The sequence below is a fragment of the Salvelinus namaycush genome, chromosome 4 (assembly GCF_016432855.1).
Source record: "Salvelinus namaycush isolate Seneca chromosome 4, SaNama_1.0, whole genome shotgun sequence".
In the NCBI taxonomy this organism is placed as follows: domain Eukaryota; kingdom Metazoa; phylum Chordata; class Actinopteri; order Salmoniformes; family Salmonidae; genus Salvelinus; species Salvelinus namaycush.
The window spans coordinates 17497673-17511703 of NC_052310.1; the positions used below are offsets into that span (position 1 = coordinate 17497673).

At 41.3% G+C, this 14031-nt stretch overlaps 2 protein-coding genes across 5 annotated transcripts; one reads left to right on the forward strand and one right to left on the reverse strand.

Moving 5' to 3' along the window:
* Positions 1 to 1554: 1554 nt before the first annotated feature.
* tsr3 (TSR3 ribosome maturation factor) lies at positions 1555 to 7260 on the reverse strand. The gene is made up of 6 exons (XM_038991324.1): positions 6855 to 7260; positions 6061 to 6271; positions 5618 to 5811; positions 2596 to 2763; positions 2309 to 2363; positions 1555 to 2188 (listed from the first exon to the last, which is right to left on the reverse strand). Exons 1-6 carry the CDS (start codon positions 6973 to 6975, stop codon positions 2026 to 2028), a joined length of 912 nt encoding a protein of 303 aa, XP_038847252.1. The 5' UTR covers positions 6976 to 7260; the 3' UTR covers positions 1555 to 2025.
* Positions 7261 to 7289: 29 nt separating this feature from the next.
* gnptg (N-acetylglucosamine-1-phosphate transferase subunit gamma) lies at positions 7290 to 13440 on the forward strand. 4 transcript variants are annotated; one of them, XM_038991320.1, is made up of 11 exons: positions 7290 to 7447; positions 10028 to 10082; positions 10198 to 10265; positions 11146 to 11200; positions 11414 to 11497; positions 11629 to 11722; positions 11900 to 12014; positions 12125 to 12207; positions 12516 to 12641; positions 12793 to 12874; positions 13018 to 13440. In XM_038991320.1, the coding sequence occupies exons 1-11, from the start codon at positions 7381 to 7383 to the stop codon at positions 13098 to 13100; spliced, it is 912 nt and encodes a 303-aa protein (XP_038847248.1). In that variant the 5' UTR covers positions 7290 to 7380; the 3' UTR covers positions 13101 to 13440. The 4 variants fall into 4 exon arrangements, with proteins under 4 accessions (XP_038847248.1, XP_038847250.1, XP_038847249.1 ...); XM_038991322.1 differs by having other exon boundaries at positions 12793 to 12870; XM_038991321.1 differs by having other exon boundaries at positions 12808 to 12874.
* The last annotated feature ends 591 nt before the right edge of the window (positions 13441 to 14031 follow it).

Sequence of the window (14031 nt, forward strand, 5' to 3'; positions counted from 1 at the left end):
CAGAGCCACATCAAATCACAGAAATACTCATAATAAACATTGATAAAAGATACAAGTGTTATTCACAGATTTAAAGATATACTTCTCCTTAATGCAACCGCTGTGTCAGATTTTAAAAAAACTTTACGGATAAAGCAAACCATGCAATAATCTGAGTACGGCGCTAAGACGACAAATCAACCCAAAGAGATATCCGCCATGTTGGAGTCAACATAAGTCAGAAATAGCATTATAAATATTCACTTACCTTTGATGATCTTCATCAGAATGCACTCCCAGGAATCCCAGTTCCACAATAAATGTTTGATTTGTTCCATAAAGTCCATCATTTATGTCCAAATTACTCCTTTTGGTTCGAGCGTTCAGTACACAATCTAAACTCACGACGCGCGGGCAGGTCCAGGCAAAAGTTCAGACGAAAAGTCATATTACAATCCGTAGAAACATGTCAAACGAAGTATGATGTCAAACGAAGAATTTAGGATGTTTTTAACATAAATCTTCAATAATGTTCCAACCGGAGAATTCCTTTGTCTTCAGAAAAGCAATGGAACAGAGCTCGCTCTCACGTGAACGAGCGTCACGAGCTCAAGGCATTCTGGCAGACCTCTGACTCATTCCCCTCTCATTCGGCCCCACTTCACAGTAGAAGCATCAAACAAGGTTCTAAAGACTGTTGACATCTAGTGGAAGCCTTAGGAAGTGCAAAATGACCCCATAGACACTGTGTATTCGATAGGCCAAGAGTTGAAAACCTACAAACCTCAGATTTCCCACTTCCTGGTTGGATTTTTCTCCTGCCATATGAGTTCTGTTATACTCACAGACATTATTCAAACAGTTTTAGAAACTGAGTGTTTTCTATCCAAATCTACTAATAATATGCATATATTAGCAACTGGGACTGAGTAGCAGGCAGTTTACTCTGGGCACGCTTTTCATCCAAACGTGAAAATGCTGCCCCCTATCCATAACAAGTTTTAACTGTTATGCATCTCTTGTCGAGGTTGCTACATTACCCCCTTCTTTCTGAGAACGTGTCCCCACGATTCTCTATAACAAAGGTTCTGACGTGTACACACCCCCGATTGCCCCACGACTGCCCTCCCACTTCTGACGCCAGTGTCGCGAATTCAGGGTGTAGCCATGACTGGGACTCGATCCCAGGTTCAGCAACCGTCAAAACAAAGACCTTAACCGTTACACCTTGACGAGGTCACTAAGTGTTGGGTTAAATTCACTACAATATCCTATTTTTTTCTCACATAATTGACACATAAACATGTATTAAGAGGCATAATTGCGTTACATTCAATTCAATGTAATACTCGTCAATTCAATTTTACTGAATTAAGAATGTATAGACACTGTCTAAGATTACATGCACACAATCATATGATTATTGTTGATAATCAGATTAATTTAATAGTTTGTTTAAAACGTTAACATGCTTTGCAAAATTAACGATTTCCCTAATAATCCTGTTTACATGGACACATCTGGAATCAGGCTACCTGATGAGAAATAAATGCATAAAAATCACCAATCAAAATAAACGTTCTACCACGTTATTTTATTTTTATCTACTTGATTCTGAGTTCGGACATATAGTTTGTACATGAAAAGTATTTCCAAAATGTATAGCCTACTTTCAGTTTTTCCAAACTCACTTCACTCCCTCAAGAGGGAGGCTTGACCTACTGGTGCTGGCAAATCAAATACACTACTGGAACGAGGATTACGCAGTTTATATGTCCTAATAATTAGAAATATTGATCAGAAAACCAGGTGTTTTAATCGACATATGCTTACTTCGATTGTGACCATACAACGATTAAGATAAACAGAGTAAAGTGTTTACATGCCTATTGCCATACTCGGCCAATTGCCATAATCCGTTTAATATCGAATTAGTGTCCATGTAAACCTACACAATGTTTAGTAAACAAAGGGCCTCAATTTCTTCACTTTCACATAGTGAATCATTCTTGCCATTCTCCTCAGTCCCCAGTATATCCACATTTTTCATTGCACTTTTGATGACTCTCCTGGCTCTTCCTCCTCATCTCCAGTTTCTCTATCCTTTCCCCCATTGTCCTCTTCCTCTTTGACATCATCGTTGTCATCTTCTGATGTTCCAGAACTTACAGCTTCCTCACCATCACTCTCATCCTCTTCCTCAGCAACACTAAACAAAGATGATATGCAATACCATTTACCAACAAAGTTTGCATAACAAATGTGAAACTGAAATTAATTAAATATATTATGATTTTCAATTCAATACAAAGCAACGGGTCTTTATTACCGAGGGGGTCTGTTGAGATTCATGCATTCTCTCCCTGAGTCAACATCGAATGGATCTGCAAAGATAATGGATTAGACATTTTTGGTTTAAGACACTCTGAAGAAATACACAAACACTCAAAGTAAAATACATTAAAGACTAAGCTTTCTATGTATGACATCAATAGTGCTCCCTCCGAAGGCATACCAGTTTTCTTAACACCTTCTTGTATGGCTAAACATTCACCCCTCACTCAACTCCAAATATTTCCTGGGATTTGATCCCAAACTTCTCCAACAGTAACTTACCAAACTCCTCTTTCTCAGGAGGGGTGTTAAGGTACTCTTTCTCCACAGCCAGCAGCTCCTCCTCTGACTGACAAGCTGCATAGCGATCCAGCAGAGTCTTGTTCAGATCCAGAAACACAGTCCCCCACTTAAACTTCCTTAGCAGAATCACAGCCAGGTCCTGAAAACCTGCATTTCAGACATGTTAATTAATGATTGATCATGACACTGCCAACACTTAACACTACTAAGGTAATCTGATGGTAAAACCAATTAATTTGTATAGATTCAATCAAATGTTATTTGTCACATACGCCGAATACAACAGGTGTAGACCTTACAGTGAAATGCTTACTTACAAGCCCTTAACCAACCATGCAGTTAAGAAAAATAAGTGTTAAGTAAAAAATTAAAATTAATTAAAATAACAAATTAAAATAACAAATAATTAAAAAGCAACAGAAAAATAACTAGCAAGGCTATTATATACAGGGGGTACCGGTACAGAGTCAATGTGCAGGGGCAAAGGTTAGTCGAGGTAATATGTACATGTAGGTAAGAGTTAAAGTGACTATGCATAGATAATAACCAGAGAGTAGCAGCAGCGTAAAAGAGGGGGTGAGGGGGACAATGCAAATATTCTGGGTACAATTTTAATTAGTTGTTGGGGGTAGAAGCTGCTAAGAAGCCTTTTGGACCTAGACTTGGCACCCCGGTACCGCTTGTCGTGCAGTAGCAGAGTAAACAGTCTGTGACTAGGATGGCTGGAGTCTTTGACCATTTTTTAGGGCAATCCTCTGACACCGTCTGGTATAGAGGTCCTGGATGGCAGGAAGCTTGGCCACAGTGATGTACTGGGCCGTACACACTACCCTCTGTAGTGCCTTGCGGTCGGAGGCCGAGCAGTTGCCATACTAGACAGTGATGCAATCAGTCAGGATACTCTCAATGGTGCAGCTGTACAACCTTTTGAGGATCTGAGAACCGATGCCAAATATTTTCAGTCTCCTGAGGGGGAATAGGCTTTGTCGTGCCCTCTTCACGGCTGTCTTGGTGTGTTTGGACCATTCTAGTTTGTTGGTGATGTAGACACCAAGGAACTTGAAGCTCTCAACCTGCTCCACTACAGCCCCGTCGATGAGAATGGGGGCGTGCTCGGCCCTTCTTTTCCTGTAGCCCACAATCATCTCTTTTGTCTTGATCAAGTTGTGGGAGAGGTTGTTATCCTGGCACCACACGGCCAGAATTCTGACCTCCTCCCTATAGGCTGTCTCATCGTTGTTGGTGATCAGGCCTACCACCGTTGTGTCGTCGGCAAACTTGATGATGGTGTTGGAGTCGTGCCTGGCCATGCAGTCATGGGTGAACAGGGAGTACAGGAGGGGACTGAACACGCTCCCCTGAGGGGCAGATGTGTTGTTACCTAGCCTTACCACCTGGGGGAGGCTCTGGGGGAGGCTGTCAGGAAGTCCAGGATCCAGTTGCAGAGGGAGGTGTTTAGTCCCAGGGTTCTTAGCTTAGTGATGAGTTTGGAGGGTACTATGGTGTTGAACACTGAGCTGTAGTCAATGAATAGCATTCTCATGTGGGTGTTCCTTTTGTCCAGGTGGGAAAGGGCAGTGTGAAGTGCAATAGAAATTGCATCATCTGTGGATCTGTTGGGGCGGTATGCAAATTGGAGTGGGTCTAGGGTGTCTGGGAAAATGGTGTTGATGTGAGCCATGACCAGCCTACGGGTCGGTAGTCATTTAGGCAGGTTACCTTAGGGACTATGGTGGTCTGCTTGAAATATTTTGGTATTACAGACTCGGTCAGGGACAGTTTGAAAATGTCAGTGAAGACACTCGACAGTTGGTCAGCGCATGCTCGGAGTACACGTCTGTCCCTGCTGTTGATCTGTTTAAAGGTCTTACTCACAGCGGCTGTGGAGTGTAATCACACAGTCATCCGGAACAGCTGATGCTCTCATGCATTTACATTTTTTTCAAAAAAAATTGTTTATTATTATAATTTTACCCCTTTTTCTCCCCAATTTTGTGGTATCCAATTGGTAGTTACAGTCTTGTCCCATCGCTGCAAATCCCATACGGACTCGGGAGAGATGAAGGTCGAGAGCCGTGTGTCCTCCGAAACACAACTGCACTGCTTCTTGACACCATGCCCACTGAACCCGGAAGCCAGCCGCACCAATGTGTCGGAGGAAACAAGTACACCTGGCGGCTGTGTCAGCGTGCACTGCGCCTGGCCTGCCACAGGAGTCGCTAGTGCGCGATGGAACAAGGACATCCCTGCCGGCCAAATCCTCCCTTAGACGACGCTGGGCCAATTGTGTGCCACCCCATGGGTCTCCCGGTCGCGGCCGGCTGCGACGGAGCCTGGACTCGAACCCAGAATCTCTAGTGGCACAGCTAGCATTGCAATGCAGTGCCTTAGAGCACTGCGCCACTCGGGAGGCCTCGCTCTCATGCATGCTTCAGTGTTGCTTGCCTCGAAGCGAGCATAGAAGTAATTTAGCTTGTCTAGTAGGCTCGTGTCACTGGGCAGCTTGCGGCTGTGCTCCACTTTGTAGTCTGTAATAGTTTGCAAGCCCTGCCACATCCGACGAGTGTCGGAGCCGGTGTAGAACGAGTCAGTTTTAGTACTGTATTTGACGCTTTGCCTGTTTGATGGTTCGTCTGAGGGCATAGCGGGATTTCTTATAAGTGTCCGGGTTAGAGTCCCGCTCCTTGAAAGCGTCAGCTCTACCCTTTAGCTCAGTGCGGATGTTGCCTGTAATCCATAGCTTCTGGTTGGGGTATGTACTTACGGTCACTGTAAGGACGACGTCACCAATGCACTTAATGATGAAGCCAGTGACTGATGTGGTGTACTCCTCAATGCCATTGGAAGAATCCCGGAACATATTCCAGTCTGTGCAAAACAGTCCTGTAGCTTAGCATCTGCGTCATCTGACCACTGGGCATTTGTGTCAAATCTTCTATTCAGGTAAATGCGATACGATACCACAGGTTATGAATTAACTGCAGAATAGCTCAAGTCTTACCCACAATGCAGAAGGTGGCAGCAAAAGCCTCCACACAAGACAGCTTGCAGGGCTTCCCATAGTTCACTGGGTTGGCAGCAACCAAGTACGGTAGCAACCGAGGATGACTACCTATCATCTTATTGAAGGGCGTCTCCTCAAGTTTAGCCCAAGAGCAGTCAATGACAGCAAGTCCATTCTTAGCCACAATGTCCCTAAAAAATAAAGGAAAACATAGGACTCTGACTTCAACATCACAAAGACTTGCATATACTATTGAGATATGCCCCAATAATCTTGATTAGAAATTGATGGTTGTGGTCGGTTAAACGTGGTCGGTTAAACATGTCCTGATCTCACAGACAGTGAAAGGGTAAAGGTATGGTCAAATTATTTCCAGCCCTTTGATCTATCAGTGGTAATGACGTGCTTAGGGTTTTGGCCATGTCAAAAGCATCACTCACCTGTCTGCTGGTGAGACGTATTTGGTGCCCATGGGGCTCAGAATGAGTCCATGGAACCTCTGGTTGAGGCGTAGGTTGTGAACAAAGCCTTTGCGGACCAGCTTTCTTCCTGTGCAGCGCTTTGGGTCGCAGTGGCCCAGCTCCCACATGGCCAAGGGGCAGGGCAACTTCACCTGGGCAGCCTCCCCTGCATCATCAGACTGCAGGCTGGCTGAAACCGAGAAAAACCAACCAAGTTACCAAGCTGGTTTCGGAGCATTTCGTATTATTCTGTACGTAAATCCAAGGGACTTCATTTAGTATGATACGTAACGTTTGGTGTGGTTACATAAGACAGATGGTTACTTAAGGCAAAAAACGAAAGGAGGGTGGTTGCTCAGGGTGGATGGCTACGCATATAACAAATCTCATCACGGACAACTTTAAAATTGTAGCTTCTTTTCAACTACTTACTACTACTAAGTACTTTGCAACTACTTAGCATGTTGCTAACCCTTCCCCTAACCGTAACCCTTTTAGCTAACCCTTCCCCTATCTCCGAAATTTAACCCTAACCACTAACTCCTAGTAACAGATAATACGAATTGTAATTCGTAACATATCATACAAAACAGATCATACAAATGAATACATACCATACTAAACGTAACATATCATCCTAAATGGAGTCCCGGATTTACATACAGAATAATACGACATGCTCTGAGACCAGGTTGAAGTTATATGATCACACATACGCGCAACATGACTGGTTAGCTGTGACACATACTGTTTCGGGAAGAGGCATACTGTACCTTGCAATGCATCATGCATCTCTTCTGTGAAACACTCAAGAGATTTCCCCTTCATCTTGTGTCGTTTATCTTTCCCCTTGTTCACTGGGCGCTCAAATTTACCCTGCTTCTTTCGCCCCATGTCAGAACTGTCAGACTCTCTCTACCTACTGTTAATTGACTGATAAAAAAATGTAACGTTAACCTGACTTTGTAGCACTTGAATCAACTGGTCCTACAGAATAGAAGTAAACATCCAAGCAAGCTACCAAGATGACATAGAAAACATGTGTACTCCACTCCTCTTGTTTTGAGATTATATTGTGTCGCTTTAGTTGACAAAATAAAAGTATAAACAACCAATTAGTTCACTTTTCATGTGCTCACGTTGTACCGAGGAATGACTAACACGCACGCGCAGACCGTGTATTTTGGTCAGCTGACTTCTTCCCATGTTTCCCTAATGGTCACGTGGTCACTACTGTAAAACAAAAAATATAGCCACAGATTATATAGCTAGCAAAGAAGTAAATGAAGTCCACTAATCATGTATTATACATCGACTAGAATAGTACATTTACTATGGATATGTCTGCTCTGTCTTACCCTGCTGAGTAAGTATTTTTCACTTAATACATGTACTCAAACAAAACAGCATCTGTCGTTTCAAGGGTTCTTCCGGGTTAGGTTTTAGAGGAGCGTATTGCGAACTCAAACATTGTAACCAAAATATAGAGCAGTTAAATATATACAGTACCAGTCAAAAGTTTGCACACACCAACTCATTCAAGGGGTTTTCTTTATTTTTACTATTTTCTACATTGTAGAATAATAGTGAAAACATCAACTATGAAATAACACATGGAATCATGATTGATGAAGTGCTGCATCCGATGACCTGGCCTCCACAATCACCAGACCTCAACCCAATTGAGATGGTTTGGGATGAGTTGTACCGCAGAGTGAAGGAAAAGCAGCCAACAAGTTCTCAGCATATATGGGAACTCGTTCAAGACTGTTGGGAAAAACATTCCTCATGAAGCTGGTTGAGAAAATGCCAAGACTTTGAAGAATCTGAAATATATTTAGATTTGTTTAACACTTTTTTTGTTTGTTTACTAATTGGTTCCATATGTGTTATTTGATAGTTTTGATGTCTTCACTATTCTACAATGTAGAAAATAGTACAAATAAATTAAAACCCTGGAATGAGTTGGTGTGTCCAAACTTTTGACTGGTACTGTATATATTTTGACGTTATGTGGCTCTGGATTTAATTTTATGTGTATATGCTTGTATATTCAGGATTAACCCTGCTGACAAATGATGTCGCTCAAATGTTTTACTTTTTTAATTAAAGCTACAATATGTCTACTTTTTGGGTGACCTGACGAAATGAACATAGCAATGTGAGTTATAGATTTGTCAATCTCATTGAGAATAGATATGAAGTGGTAGGTATGTTCTATATGCGCCATTTCTGTACTTCGTGTGCTGAAGTTTTGTTTTTGCATCTTTTACTTTCGGTTTTGTACACCAGCTTCAAACAGCTGAAAACACAATCTTTTTGGTTATTGAAAATATAATTTACAGCGGTTTAGATAATACAATTGTACACAAACTGAAATTAGGCAAACTATTCTACTTTGAGCAATTTCACATTATGAGCATGATTTGTGTCCAATTTACATATTAGCAATTAGTATCAATACACAGTAGTATTAATTATAAATTACATACATTTCCCCGTTTTCAATCACTTCAAGACAGTAGCTTCAAACTTAGCCCATATTTGTTCGTATTCATATGACTTTCCATGTCCATTTGCAATAGTTTTCAAAAATGTTACAGTTGGCTATTCATTGACAGCTGGAGCCATTCTGCAAATGAGGGCGCTCCTCTTTTTTCCAATGCCTTAAAATTACCCTTTTAGCTATGAGAGTTAGTGTCCAAAGCATGGAAGCATTTGGGGTATTTTCCCAGCAAGATAAAGGCTGCATTTGTGTGTAGTCTGTTTTTCTATGGCTCCTAGAAATAGAGAGAATATTATTTCCAATATACTTCCAGTTTCGGACACTTGACCAACATATGCGCAAGCCCAGCATCATCTGATGTACATCTTCAACAGTTGCTGTCGGTTGTCATTTTTGCCATGTGTATGTTTAAGTCCAGTAGGTTCTATTAATTATATTATACTGAACCATTTGTGTTTTAGATTCTGCACGGTTTAAAACAGTTTTTCCATACCTTTTCCCAATATTCAAATTTTTACCCCATTTCTCTCTTAAGGGAAGTGTGTAGTGCCCTTGTTTTTCGTTTAAGAATTTATACACTTGATGCCAGGTGGTTTTTGGAATGGACATCCTTTATGAAACTTTCCAATTCATTAAACTCATGTTTATATTTAAATGGTTATTTATGCCGACTTGACTGCCTAAACAATCTGAATGATTCTAAAATGGTTGATAGAGCCAGCCTTTTCCTTCAGTTCATTCAGATCCATAGTTTTACCATCTTTATACAAATCCGCCACTATCCAAACTCCCATCTGTAGCTAATCTCTCCACAATACTGGTCTGTGATTGATTGATTAATATGTGTGGATTGCTCCAGATGGTTGCTTGGAGAGAGGTACATATGGAAACTGCGTATTTATTTCAAACAATTTTAAGAACATTCCAAGAAGCAGATCTTTTTGGATGGCCTTTTAGCATAGGGAATACTTCCCAAATATCTATCAATCTAACTGGCATGGGGTGGGATATTTCTTCAATTTCTAACCAACAGGGGGTTCTTTTGGTGGGTAGAGCCAGTATATGGTTTATCTTGTTACATGTAATATGTTTTAATATTTGGAAGTGCCATGCCTCCTTTATATTTTGACATCATTAGTTTCTCAAGGGCAACGCTAGCTTGCTTTGAATTCCATATACATTTAGTGATCAGTTCATTGATCTTCTTGAAAAAGCCTTGCGGTAGATTGAGGCAAAATGCTCAGTTTGTAGTTGATTGTAGGAGCAACTAATTTTTATTATTTCAATTCTTGCTCGGAATGTTAAAGAGGGAGGACCATGCCACAAAGTGTGCTTTAAAGGATTGCACAATAGCTTCTAAGTTCTCTTCAGTCTTCTTCAAATTTTTCTAATTTTAGTGTGGATGCAGATGGTTTATTCTTGTTAAAATTCATATTTTAGGCCCCTATTCATTTGCTGGTAAAATGAAGATTGTTGAGGAACCAAATACATTTGGGTAAGTCATATGTTATTCTATAATTGCATTTAGATATGTTTCAAAAGTTAAATGTATGAAGGTATAAAACATACTAATTCAGTCAGTATAATGTGGTTCCCTCCTATTTCTCTAGGCTCAACAATCCCTTTTTGGCCCAAGGAAGTAGACTCCAGCCCAAGGTGACTCCAGGCCCAGTGTCAGGTAATAAGAATACGTATTACTTACTGGGTTAACTACATTATGGTCTGCAGACTGCAATAAGATATTGTACAGGTATAGCAGTACAGATTGATACTTTCACCAGCAGTAGTCTGGTCCCTTTTCATTGTTCCTCAGTAATCAAAGGATTGAAACAAGTGGAAAAAGAATCCCCTAATACAGAAGTAAATGAAATCACAATACGTCACCAACTGGTTTACATTTGTGAAAGCAAAGGAGACGGTGCTTTAAAAAAATAATGATCTAATTCTGTCAACACTGGCAGATCATGTGATTAATCAAGAATATACAGGTAACTGACAAAATAAAAGAAACGCCAACATAGTGTTTTAATAGGGCGTTGGGCCACCACGAGCCGCCAAAACAGTTTCGATGCGCCTTGGCATAGATTCTACAAGTGTCTGGAACACCATTATTCCACAAGAAATTCCATCATTTGGTGTTTTGTTGATGGTGGTGGAAAACGCAGTTTGTGGCCATTCCCGAATCTCCCATAAGTGTTCAATTGGGTTGAGATCTGATGACTGAGACACAAACACACACACTTTAAACCCCCTATGCTCCTTTGAGACCCCTCTTTCAAAGTCACTGATATCTTATCTTCTATCCATGGTAGCCAAAATTATACATGACCCTATGCATGATGGGATGTTAATTGCTTAATATACTCAGGAACCACACCTGTGTGGAAGCATCTTCTTTCAATATACTTCATATCCCTCATTTACTCAAGTGTTTCCTTTATTTTGGCAGTTACTTGTCTGTCTAAAAACTGACCATACCTAGCACTGTATTCAGTATACATACAGCCCTGTTTTTTTACTTGTGCTCTTTTCATAACATTTCTAATCCTTTCTTATAGGACCAGCACATCTCCGCCGACTAGCAGGAAAGTGCTTCAGTTACATAGAGTCCACGTAAGTACTGGGAAACTGAGCGCCTACAAAATCAACACCTAATTTCTGCAGTGAACATTATGGCAAAGTTTCGATCAAACTGTTTAGGACTCATCTTTGATTTCTGTACCAGTTTTCCAATTGGTTGATTCACCGCTAGTCAAGGGTGCAAGATGACATGTGTAGAAAATAGGTATATTTGAGAATACATCATTGTGTTGTTATTTTGTTTAGGTATAAATATGAATTCTGTCCATTCCACAACATCACCCAGCATGAGCAGTCATTCAGGTGGAACGCTTACAGTGGCATACTGGGGTGAGTGGATCCTCCACAACACAATTTCAAACTGCACTCATCCTATCAAGTGAATCAGATTCATTGAAGCATGTTATCCTGTGAATACATTATTTCCATTCATCAGTTTACACCCTTTGTCTTTCCAACAGAATCTGGCAGGAGTGGGAGATTGTGAACAACACCTTTTTGGCCATGTGGATGAGAGAGGGAGATGCCTGTGGGAATAAAAATAGGCAAACAAAGGTAATAAATTGCTTGTGCTCATTCCTTCCATTGGCCAATTGACAAAGCAGGATTGGCGAGCATTTGTGAGTATAACGTGCAAACCCAGTCAGCGAGCTTTGTGAAAGGCCTTTAAAGACATCGCAGTTGCGGTTACTGTTCTTTGTGAAAAAAAATGTTTTTCTCTCGTTTCACTAGGTCATTCTGACCTGCGGTGGAAGTAGCAAGTTGGCTCAAGTGTCAGAGCCCACTACCTGTGTGTATTCTCTAAGCTTTGAGACCCCACTTGTATGCCACCCACATTCTCTCTTAGGTAAGACGAGCAAAAGCAGGGACTCTTTAAAAAAAAAATTAAAAAAAATAATTACATTTAAAGATGGTGCTTGTTTACATTCTGAGTCACACGTGTGTCCTCTCATCAAGTGTACCCAACTCTGAGTGACAAGCTGCAGATGGAATGGGATGAAGTCGAACAGGCCCGCTATGAGAACCTCATTACTGAGCAGGTACGACTTTACTTACTAACATAGGCATTGACATTACCCTTTCATAGCACTTATATGAGTGTAGGACTACACAGGAGTTTAAAGGTGCTCGCAGACAAAGCGGCAGGCGGGGTGGCCTATTCATTTTCAATGATGCGGAATTCTATCCAGGCGGAGCGGTCGGCGGTGCTTGTGCACTTGAAAGCCAATTAGTGGAGAAAATAGGAATCAGGTCTATTTGGGCGATAACCACTCCGGAGTTTCACTTCTTGTCTTGAAAGCACTTAAGAAGTTTAAGAAGTCCTCTAACGTGTATATGTGTATTACAGGGCTACAATAATCTACTGAGGGATATTTTTGAGGATGCTGGTTTCCTAAAGAGCCAAAAGGTAAAGGAGAAGCCGGATATCACAACTACCTCAAAGACGCATGATTCCTTGCAGAAATGCAACGAGGTAAGTTCACTGGAGAGAATCCAAAACCATTCGTGACCATGAGTAGTAATGGAAGCCCTGACATTTAGAGCTCTAGTTTAGCTATCCATATACATGAAATGTCATTGAGAAGTTGTTTGTTTAAATTTCTACGGATGCTTGTTTTATACAGGATGTCCGTAAACAGAGGGAAGAGATTGAGAGATTGCAAGCTCTCCTCACTCAACATAACATTCCCCATGAGTCAAAGGCAGGTGAGTCTTTGCATTATTATTCATGTACTAGTCCATACTTCTCCATGAATAGATGTAGGAAAGGAATCCCTTCGTAAGTAACATGTTATGATTGCATTGGTCAATGTTAACATGTTTGCACCCTTCCCTCCCTCTACGGACAGCTAAGGCGAAGATTCCAGTGAGTGTGACTGTGCAAAATCGGCACCTGAGGGGGGACAACGGCCTCATCGCAGACCTACTCTGAGGATTCCAGACATTTACACAAAATATTGCAGACCACTAACTGAACAGCAGAGAAGGAAGATGTCACACAATAAACATGGCAGTTCCACATTAGAGAATTCAAGTTTAAAAAAGAAGTGTTTATTCTAAATACAATTTTAGAGAATCAACCATGTTTTCTTGACTGTGAGGCCTACCTGTACTCCCCAATGGCATAGCTACATTCTTAGAATATTTTTTTTTCAACTCCATTGTGTCTCGACAGAAATCATACCTCTGCTATCAAAGGAAGGACACTGAAGATGTAAATTGTTTGATCCAGAAAATACATTTTTGAAGAAAATTAAAAGTTACAGCCTTGAGCAATTTTTTAAATTTATTTAACCTTTATTTAACTTGGCAAGTCAGGTAAGAACAAATTGTTATTTACAATGAATGCCTTCCCCGGCCAAACCCTCCCCTAACCCGGATGACGCTGGGCCAATTGTGCGCCGCCCTATGGGCCTCCCGATCACGGCCAGTTGTGATACAGCCCGGGATCGAACCAGGGTCTGTAGTGATGCCTCTAGCACTGAGATGCAGTGCCTTAGACTGCTGCGCCACTCGGGACCCCAAATGCCAATTATTTTGTCATATGACATTAAAAAGGTGCTTAAACAGGCTGCTTCTTGTAGGCTGTTTACATATTTTCTTATTGTTTAACTGGCGATACGCCATCCCATCTGGTTTGCGCTTAGTGGGACTATAATTCGTTTTTCAACAGCACAATGACCCAACACACCTCCAGGCTGTGTAAGGGCTATTTGACCAAGAAGGAGAGTGATGGAGTGCTGCATCAGATGACCTGGCCTCCACAACCACCTGACCTCAACCCAATTGAGATGGTTTGGGATGAGTTGGACCGCAGTGTGAAGGAAAAGCAGCCAACAAGTGCTCAGCATATGTGGGAACTC

Bases quoted from the DNA above. Each gene is read 5' to 3' on its own strand.
- tsr3 (XM_038991324.1), bottom strand. From the start codon at position 6,975: ATGGGGCGAAAGAAGCAGGGTAAATTTGAGCGCCCAGTGAACAAGGGG. The intron at 2,764-5,617 runs GTAAGACTTGAG...TCTGAAATGCAG, and splicing joins TGCCACCTTCTGCATTGTGG to GTTTTCAGGACCTGGCTGTG. The intron at 2,364-2,595 runs GTAAGTTACTGT...TTATCTTTGCAG, and splicing joins TCCTGAGAAAGAGGAGTTTG to ATCCATTCGATGTTGACTCA.
- gnptg (XM_038991320.1), top strand. From the start codon at position 7,381: ATGTATTATACATCGACTAGAATAGTACATTTACTATGGATATGTCTG. The intron at 10,083-10,197 runs GTAAGTCATATG...CTATTTCTCTAG, and splicing joins GAGGAACCAAATACATTTGG to GCTCAACAATCCCTTTTTGG. The intron at 11,201-11,413 runs GTAAGTACTGGG...TATTTTGTTTAG, and splicing joins TTCAGTTACATAGAGTCCAC to GTATAAATATGAATTCTGTC.